The sequence below is a fragment of the Capsicum annuum genome, chromosome 11 (genome assembly GCF_002878395.1).
Source record: "Capsicum annuum cultivar UCD-10X-F1 chromosome 11, UCD10Xv1.1, whole genome shotgun sequence".
Lineage (NCBI taxonomy): Eukaryota > Viridiplantae > Streptophyta > Magnoliopsida > Solanales > Solanaceae > Capsicum > Capsicum annuum.
In genome coordinates this window covers 85,401,395-85,412,093 of record NC_061121.1, presented here as the reverse complement: position 1 = coordinate 85,412,093, position 10,699 = coordinate 85,401,395, and the positions used below count along the sequence as shown (strand labels likewise).

At 33.6% G+C, this 10,699-nt stretch overlaps 1 protein-coding gene across 1 annotated transcript; it reads left to right on the top strand.

Moving 5' to 3' along the window:
- Positions 1-907: 907 nt before the first annotated feature.
- Positions 908-5,425, top strand: LOC107848556 (protein SIEVE ELEMENT OCCLUSION C). The gene is made up of 7 exons (XM_016693350.2): positions 908-2,213; positions 2,641-2,739; positions 2,836-3,281; positions 3,397-3,509; positions 3,601-3,725; positions 3,903-4,394; positions 4,539-5,425. Exons 1-7 carry the CDS (start codon positions 2,043-2,045, stop codon positions 5,169-5,171), a joined length of 2,079 nt encoding a protein of 692 aa, XP_016548836.1. The 5' UTR covers positions 908-2,042; the 3' UTR covers positions 5,172-5,425.
- The last annotated feature ends 5,274 nt before the right edge of the window (positions 5,426-10,699 follow it).

The following is a 10,699-nucleotide window of genomic DNA, read 5'->3' as shown; positions in this document are numbered from 1 at the left end:
TATCTCCACCAATTAACTTTCTGACGGTATTAATAAATATGATAATCATTCCCACTTAAATTTATTCTTACACATAGGTCTTAAAACTTAAAAAAATATCTATTTGATTCATTAACCATAAAATAATGTCTAAAATATCTAATATTCGATTATATCCTTGAAATTTGTTTGGACCCTCAACAAAATAAACTAAATATTTATATTGATAAAAAAAATATTCTCAACCTATTGAAAATATTACGAAACTAATTTGAGGTCGTCACGATCAAAGATTGATCATGATCGGACTTAACTTTATTAAAAATCAAAATCTCAATTAATGACTTAAGTTGCCTTGAAATGCTTCAGGAATAGCCACCACCCATCCCTGTAAGTCGTACATTATGTCTAAAAATTACGAGATCGGTTAAAATAAGATAAATTTTAAAAATAATTTGCAGATCGTTATAGGGGGATAAAAAAGTGGAGGTGGGGTAAGAAATTAATTTTTGCAAGAATTTTTTTTCTTTTTTAAAAAAATAATTTATTTTTTGGGGTGGGGGTTGAGGTAGGGGATGTGAGGGTGCAATGGGTAATTTTTTAAAAAAAAAATTATGTTTTTCTTTTGGAGGGTAGGATAAAAAAAAATCAAGTTGATATGTATATAGAAGTTCTAAGTTTTTGACTTTAGAAGTTAAAACAGGTAGGAATTATTTTTACCTAATTTATATTTGATAAAATCTATATTTATCCATATATTATATAGAAAATTACAATTTAATTCATTTAACCTCAATCCATTCAAATCTGATCGGATCCACCCATTTGTCAACCTAGTGAAAACGTTACTAGCTTCCTCGGAGTCGATTCAGTTTGAACTTGAGAAGCATCTGGTCAAATATTATCTATATATGCTTTTCTGTTCGATTTTTTTTTTTAATTTGCAAATCTCTTTATTCAATATTTTGAAGTGAATAGTCTTGGTGAAGTTAACGTGATCAGAAAGTCACGAATTCAAGTCGTGTAAATAGTATGTAAAAAATGCACGGTAAAGTTGATCTTGTGATTCTCTCCTTCTCGTAACCCCTGGATACAGCGTGATTTTAGTGGACTAGGCCTTACTTTTTCTTTCCTCTTTAGGCAATATTCTCCGGTTTACTCTTTGATATTTGCATTTATATTAAAGCATGTCCTAGGTTTTTTTATGTTTTTGCTTGCGGTGGGCACGGCTTTTCTTTTCTTTTCTTTTTTTAATTCAAGACAATGAGCAAAAACGACCAACTTGAATATAAAGTTAGAGTTCAAGATTTGCAGTAGTCTCAAAGAGGCAAGTCTTACATATATAAACAAAGGTTATAGTTTCAATCAGTGTCCTCAATCTTGAACTAATTAAGGTCGACTGTATGAATTCTTTTTGTTCATTCCTATTAAGAGATTAATCATAATTTGACTACTATAGCATTATTAGTAACATACTGGTATTTATAGCCTTGAACTTTATGAGTTCAAAAATTTTGACATCAGTGCGTGCCAGTAGCTAAGTTCTGAATTTAATTTTTGTACATAGTGGATTTCTTAATACAAATTCTAGATGGGACTAAGCTACTGGGTACGGCTGTAGCCTTCTAGGTCAGTGCTTGATGGTATGTCCCACCTTTCTTTATTTATGTCATATTCATGTATGGCCTAATAAGGTGCTTTTTAGTGTTGTTTTTTCTTGAAGAAGATTTCTTCAAGTGGTAGTTTGGGTCTCTTCAGGATCACATAACAGAAAGTACAGAATGATTCTTTAATCTACTGTTCCAAAAGAAATCCCCTGATAGGACTTTGAATAAGCATCTCTTCTTTTGGTGGTCCTCCACTTATTTTTACATCACTGTAGAAGTAGGAGCACTTTTCTTTCCCAACACATGAACATATATGCACATTTTCCTCAAACTTCTTGGTAGACACAAGTATAGAAAATATGAGAAAGAACTCAAATCTGAGGCAGTTTCAAGTTGCATAACAAGGCTGCAAGTCAACTGTTTTATGTGACATCTCAATCTTTCAGCACCCTGGCCATGAACTTGCTTAGGATTGAATTATTTGATCCATGTCTCCTATCATCTATACAAGAAGATCTCTTAATTAAGAACATCCTCCGAACCCATGATCCTGATTTTCGTTATAAGATAGATGCCGGCCATTTGCTTCTTGTTGCCGAGAGCACCATGCATTTCATCTCACCTAAGGTTATGTCTGTTCTTTCGTAATTTCCAAGTTATTCAATATTCTTTTGTCTATGTTCTGTATTCATGTATATTTTCTTGGTTTCATACAGTATCGTATACGATTGTTCTGTGTTGCTAAAACATTGCAGAAGTAGCTGTCATTATGAGTTTTTCCCCCTTGTGTTTATGTATTCATTGAGGTTTTACATTAAATACTTATTGATTTATCAATTGCTTGTACAAGACCATAATATTAAAAGAAGAAAGAGAAAAGAACGGGGGCTTAATATGTTGCACAGACTCTTCAAAAATGTCACTTCTGGCATGTCGGATCCTCCAAAGTAGTGCATTTTTGGAGAGCCCGAGCAACTAGTCTGGGAGTACTAGACATAGATTTGAGAATATACTGTAATGTAGCATGACAGCCTCTGATCTTTTTTCATTTCAGTTCTCTTATCCTCAAAGCAATTGTATGAATTCATGGAATATCGAAGTGTTTGGGTTAGAAGAAAAGCTTGGATACACCATTAAAAAGATTTCACATGAGGTAAGTGCTTTCTCTCTTATTTATGATCATATATTTTTGGTTCCCTTCCTCATTATTCGTGTTCTTGGATCTAAGTATAATAATTGGTTATTGTAGATTTTCTGCAAATGCAATGAGGATGGAAACTTACATGAAGAAACTATGATGTTGTTTGAAACTTTAGGCCCTTTCAGATGGGATGCTAAAGTAGTTTTAACACTTGCAGCTGTGGTTTCAATATATGGAGAGTTTTGGCTCATAATGCAGTTAGTCCATTGCAACTCTTTGGCAGCTTTAACTGCAGCACTTAAGCAAATGCCTAGAGAATTAAACATGTTAACGCTACAATGTAGAGCTTTGAACTTGTTGCTCGATACTATGATAGAAGCAGCAAATCTTGTCCTTGACTTTGAAGGCCTGCCCTTGCAACAAGAACTTTTGGATGATGAGGCAATCGTTGTTACAAAGTCGAAGATGTACATAACAGTCTACTGGATTTTAAGAAGCTCGATCTCATGCGCCTCTCAGATTGCAGATTTCAGGACCATGAAAGATAACCAAGTGCATGTTTTTTCCCTTTTCCCCTTATTTAGTAATTCAGTATTTAATATCTCATAGTTGGTAAATTCTTTATCTCTTCACCAGTAAATAAGGTGACATGAAAATTCCTAACTCCAGGAATTCGGATTCATCAAACATTGCAGCGTGGACTCTCTTCAGCTTGGTATATAAGCTAAGTGGCTTATGCAATGACCTTCGAGAGAAATTACATACGTGCCAAATGCAAATAGGTGATTGTCTTTCTATGAGCCTTTGTTGTGGAAGATAACTTGTCTGACAAAATTCACATGAAAGAAGTTGAAATTCTTTTGTTGTTCTCAGATAGACAGTTTCCTGAAAAGATACGCGATCTTTTCAAAGTGGCCCATTTTCACAATCAAGAGGTGCTTCGTGTGTTATTTTCTTTGAAGAATGACTTACCGTTGAAAGATAGCTCCCAAGAAAAGGTACTTCTTTTACGAAGTTATTTTTTAAAAATATATGTCGAGAGTCAATAGCCTTGTAAGTATACACTTGAATGGTGGAAAAAGAGATAAATATTAAGACCTGAAGGTAGCCAGCAGTTTGATGAATCAACAACAGCTACTTATTATAATAGCTAGTAACTTCTTCATCTTCAACAGTACTATGGCATCCAAGAACTGAAAAACAAGGTGGTCTTACTTTTGATCTCAAAGCCAGAACTCTTTTCCGTGGAGGAAATATTTTATCTAGTACGACAAATGCATGATCATCCCTTGCATAAAAAAATTGGAGGAAGCTATGCAATTTTATGGGTCCCGATTCCATCTTCACACACATGGAGTTTGACTGACGAGCTGAACTTCCAGTTTCTGTCAAATTCTTTGCCCTGGTTCTCAATCCGACGCCCGTGGTCACTACATTCAGCTGTGGTAAACTTTATTAGACAAGAATGGATCTACAAAAACGAGCCCGTAATGGTAGTATTGAGCACTGATGGTGTTGTTACAAACTTAAATGCTACTGATATGGTATGGCTGTGGGGCGCCAAAGCATTTCCTTTCTCAGCCTCAAGAGAAAAAGAGTTGTGGGAACAGGAAAACAGGATCTTGCAGCTTTTAATTCATGGGATTGACCCTTTACTGACCAATTGGGTAAGCTTCTTATATGTTGCCTTTGCCCTTTTACCAATAATTAGTGTAATCCTTAAGCAAATTACGGCCTTGTAAAAGCTTCACTTTCCTTACTTGTGCTTTTAGTTCTTAACTTACAGAAGAAATATATCCTTTTGATGTCAGGTAGAGGAGGGTAAACATTTTTGCATCTACGGAAGTGATAACATTAGTTGGATCAGAGAATTTAACGGGTCATTAAAGAAAATCAAAAGCAATGGAATTCAATTTGAAGCTATTTATGTTGGCTATAGAAATCCATCTAAAGACGTCGAGAACGTTTTAGACATCAGCATCGAAGAAAATTTAAGTATTTCCCTATCTACGACGAAGATGAAGTGGTTCTGGCTTAGGCTGGAGAGCATAAAGAGTTCAGTTGCTAGAGTAGAACAGGCAGCTCACTATAACAAAAGCTTACAGCATGTGTTAAGATTGCTGGATGCTTGTGAAACTTCCAATGATTGGATGATAATTGGAGAAGGATCATCAACTGATGTAGTAATCCTCAAGGGGAGAGAAGTACAAGAATGCTTGAATCTTGTTCCAGAATTGGCTGAAAATGTCACGAAGTTGGGCTTATTTGATGCTATGACATGTGCAATGGGACCTCCTCTGCCTGTTAAACCTTGTTATCACAATGAGATCCTTCCATCTGAAGAAGGATTGACTGAAGAAACTGTATTTTGCTCTCGCTGTAAGCGTCCTGTGGAGAAGTTTGTTGTCTACCAATGTAATGTAACAGAGTCAGCAGAACAGTAGGCCAAGTTGATTAGTCTTTGAAATAAGGTAACAGAAATGATTTTCATAGAGGGGTCAAAAAGTTTGCTTAATTACACAGAACTTTTACGCACTCATTGTGAGTAGGCATTATGATGATTGATCAGCAGTTCTGCATTATCACATTTACTCGTAATTTTCAAAAACAAATGTAATGCAGTACCATGCATGCATTTTTTTTCTTTTTTGGTATTACTGATGAAATTGTTTCAAAGAGATGCTGAAACAAAAGATACTTTTAAGTTTTCGAATCATCTGCGTGATATTCCTTTTCTCCGGTCTTGTAATTATCTGTGAAACACAGAACAATAGTCTGAACTTACCATATATTGATCAATGAATGACATATACAAGATCAGAAAAAAGAAAGTAGAAAAAAAGAGTTTTAAACACGATATATTAGGGAACCTCCCCCACAAAACTAGTAATTGTATAAGTATAATTGTCTGCTCAACTTCAGGTTAGAACTTGAAAGCTGCATGAAACGAAAGTTCCACGTAGTCGACTACTTGGCTATAGCTTGTAGTCCGTTAGCCATATGGTTGATCTTTCTTCTTCTTTTGTTGTTGAGAGAATTACCTAAATTTAACTTTGAGACTGTAGATCAGTAATTTACGAAATAATAAAAGCATATATAGAAGAACACTTATATCCTCACTTTAACTCAATGTCTAAGTGAGGAGAGGATTACCATTAGACACCTTCCTTTATGGTTGGTCAGGGGCAGCCTGGTCCTCCCGCTGTGCGTGGAGTTTGGGGGAAGACTGGACCGCAAGGGCTTATTGTACACAGCTACACCCTATATTTTTGCCAAAAGTTATTTTCAAATAAGCTCGACCTCATGATTTCCTAATTACATGGCGATATAACGGCTGCCCTTCTTTATGGTTATTTAAGATGGAACTAAAATGCCTTGGCTACAATTGTTAAGTGTCATGAGATGAACATAACTACTAGGACTAATTACAAGAATGATCATTTTTATATCATGAAAAAAATGATGTTGCATATCCTGTAATCAATATATAGTCAGACCACTCTATTGTGTCACCTCATTATATCGGCATTTCACTATAGCAATATGATTTTCGAAATTGATTTTTCATGTTATATTTTACTTCTCTATAATAACATTCTACCTATAACAACAATAGTGATTGTTATACCCGTATATTCATTGTAAAATTACCTCTCTATAGTAGCATACTCAAATATCATGTAATAATATTTTACAAGTGATATGTTGTGTACAAAATAAAGTAACAAAATATTTATGATAATCATCATTAATATCATGCACACAGTAAATTTTAAGTATCTAATTCAAAGAAAAAAATTATATTTAAATGGTGCACATCAATTATTTCGTAACTTCAAGAGGAGAGACTACTAATATTTGTCTTTTTTATATTCATACTTTTTTTAATTCTGCACACTTTTGTTTATGACAACCAAATGGGATCTGAACATAAATGTTAGTACACATATATAACACCACCTCTCTATAGCAGTCATCCAATTTTTAGACTAACGCTGTGGCTATAGAGAGTTTTTACTGTATAAGCTTTAATCTTCTATAATGAAGGAGACTTAGAACTTAATTAACTTACAGCTTTCTGTTACACATTATACAATCGTTATTTAGGTGTGTTATCTTCAACGTTTTTGGGTACAAGAATTTGTATATACATGTAACAATAACTTCAACACAAGTTCAGGTCTAAGACTAAAACACTTATGAAATTCCTTAACATCTTCAACACAAGATTATAATGATCTATCCAAGAAGTATGTTAACTTTTAGAAATGAGATGAAACAGAATTTTAAGGCCAAGTCCCCCAACTTCATGGAGTGTCCTTAGGGAATAATTTCCTTCACTGTACCCGAGGTTATGGAATCTTCCTCCCAGGATAAAATGGCCAAACAAACCAATTGTAGTGGTACCTCAAACAATTGAAATATCTTCGAACTCACTCAACGGTTTGATTGATCACACGAAATGTTTTTGAAGACATGAAGAGTTTGTATGTTCAGAATTTTTTCGAACAGGTATACCATTTCATGAATCAGTGTGTCATTTCGTTGAGGGGTTATGCACTGCATTTCGAAATAGTGATTCCACCACTGCATCCATATGGAGGATCTCGGATTAAATTTTGTCCAAAAAGATAGATCTCATCTATCGTTTTCTGAATCCGAATCCTAGCCGAGCGACGACGACGGCGCGAGGCACCACCATATTTTTGCCTCACTATCCATGTGGAGTAAGTGCTGCTTATTATAAAAAGTTCCATTCTCCCACTAATGTGGGAGAATTAGTAAACTTTTCCTTAAAAGAGTACACTTTTCATTTTAGTGTCTCTCTTTCTCTCCACTATTTTTCCTTCATTTTTCATTCACACTTTTCATACATATTGAACCCAACAAGGTGTTCTCTTTTAATTTATACCAAATAAAAGTCTCAAACATCCAATGGATCATTTAATTTATTTTCTCATCTGCTGCACTAGTTAACAACAACAAACTCAGTTTTGAGTCTGAAAAAAATATAATATACGCAAATTGATAGAGAGATTATTTTCAAAAAAAAACTCTCTAATTACTTAAAGATGAAAATCAACAATAAAATCCTCAAAAAGCAAAAGAGAGAAGTAAAAAGAAAAGGGTGAAGCAAATAGCATATTGTTATATTCTCAATAATTAGATTTGGATGATACAATGTGTTTCGCCGCCAATAAATTGAAGCACCCCATGATTGGTGTATGAGCAGTCATTCTCAATGTAAAGATTTTACCTCGGCTGGTACAAAACATTTTGTCCCTTTATATATTCAGTAACCTTTTCTTTTACCAAGCATAGTTTCCTGCTTTTCAATTGATTAATTATACTTTGCAATATTCCCAAGCTTCACAAGGGTCCACAAAATCAACCCTATGAAGTAATCAGAAAAAGTGGGAAAAACCAAAAAATCTTGATTCTCAGCTAGCTTTTCTTGATGCCTGCATGTACTGAAACATAGCAGGCACTTTACGATTTGACATGTTCATTTTTTTTTCAACTTGACAATAACATCTTCCCTCCAAGTACATGGTTAAAAAATATTAAGAGCTAGGAAACTTAGAACTTCGAAGAGCATCCAGGGCGGATCTATTTATTGCCGTAGGGGTGACATGTCATCCATAAACTTCGACGAAAATACTATATATATATATATATATATACTAATATAGATAAATATTAAATCTATCATCCATAAAATCAAAGCAATATCTAGTGGCTAGTGCAAGTGGCAAAATGCCACTTTTGGTCGTGGGTTCGATCCCAGATTGAAGCAATTAAATTTTTAAATGTTAAAACATTGTTTTTATTGATAAAAACATAGAAACATGTGTAGTGCAAGTGGAAAGGCACCACTTTTGTCGCCCCTAGATCGCGAGTTCAATCCCAAATTGAAGCAATTAAAAGGCGTAGTAAGCAGTAGTAGACTCTAGTTGACTTAAGTTAATACTTAATATTATTTATTGACTTTTTATTTATTTATTTAATGGTTAGAAAAAGTATAATCTAATCTCTTATCTCTCTCATTAAAATAAAAAAAATACTATTTCCAAATATCAAAACATCGACTCTCTATGTACTTCAATTCTTCAAGTTTGTTGCCTACTGCTGCTTGCTTCCCGGTCGATTCTCTATCGTCGCCGACAAAAGGCTTATCGTTGATCGTTTTCAGAATATGAAAATTCATCGTGGGCCATTGTAATGAATTATGGATATTATGATATTAGTAATATTATTAAAGTTTAAGTTTAGTCATTTTATTACTATTTTTTTATTATTGATTGATTTCTTAATTATCCTATAGATCGAAAATATGAATAATCCGATTAATTTAATCGATAAATTTACTTGGCACCCAGTGAGTTCGGATCCTGGATCTGCCTCTGAGAGCATCTCTTATAATTTAATAATTAAGATTTTTAAAAATATTTTATCCACTAATCCATATCTTATTAGTGATTGTTTTTTAGTTAACCAAGTAAAGTGAATAGTCTTTTCAGCAGTAAATTAATAATGAAGTTAAGGCTAGAACTTTAATACATTGTATCTTCTTGCCTTTTCTGGATTTACTTTTTGGGCTTTTGACGTATAAAATAACAGCCCATAACAAATCCCTTATTTCACATGTATTAGATAATGATTGTTAACTACGTATATACTAATAGCATAAGAAACTTTTATGCTTACCTAAAATATCTACAAGTAACCCTTTATATTTATAAAGTAGGGTCTGTAATTTTGAAAATGCAACTTGTTTTTTCCGGTGTATATAATCAAATTCTCAATCAGTTCGAATTTCGAAAACGTCACTTACTTCATCTTATTGGTTGATACCCCCTAGATACTACCTTTCATTCATGTCCTCCATTATGCAAATTTCGCTAAGCAAAGGCGACCATGTACAAATAAATTTAGCATTGCTATATCTGCTATAGACCTTCCCCCTCCCCACCTTTTCTTTTTTTTTTTAAAATATAGTTGGTGTACTAAAATTTTCGCTATGGACAGGGTCTGTGTAAGGGCCTCATTTCCTAGTATTAAATTGAATTTTATTAATAATGGATTGACTTAAATGACTGAATGATGATATTAATAAATATAGTATATTCACAATGCAAACATATTACACAACCAGGTGAGTTATAAAATAATTATCAAAAAAAATTATGCTAAGTATTGATCAGTAACCTAGTAAAAATGGTGCAAAGCTATAATTATAGTTAGACTACATCGATAGACTACAATCTTTTCACTGCTGGACAGTTATACAAATTTGGCATTTTATATGCAAATAAATGTATGTGTGTATATAGAGTTTCAATTAATCATATGCATCATCACTGTAAAAAAAAAAAAAAAAAAACTAGTATGAGAAAATTGAAGGAAAGGTGTCATTTAAGTCTTGAATGAAGGATTGGTGACATTGACCAACTTAAAGGGTCAAACATAATTAGAAAACTTGATTAAGTTAATTGTGGACTTGATTAATATTTTCAAAACTTTTTAATCTTTTCAAAAACACAAATCAACCCACACCCCTCTCCTCTCCTAATCATCAACGTCTCTCTCCCCTCTCTTTTGACAATTTCTCTCAACCAACAGTTCTGCAAATTTCTCCTTTCAATCTCCGGCGACTTCAACCTCTGGCGACAAATAGTTGGGCTTCGAGTTCCTTTTCGACTTGCAACCATCAATCGACGTGACAACCTTGCTCTCCGGCCACAACAGTTTCAAGTTCTTCATCGTCTCTTTTCTTCTTTCATAGGTAAAAAATTATGGTCTTTTTAGTTTTGAAGAAAAATAGGAACTTCATACAACTTCTCTTCTAGTATTTGTTAACAATTTCAATATTTGTTGCTTTAATTTGAAATGTGATTTAAATAAAACTCTAATTTTTGGTATTTCTTCTCTTCTCTTGTCGGAGTGAAATATGATTTTTTGTTGTTTGTTG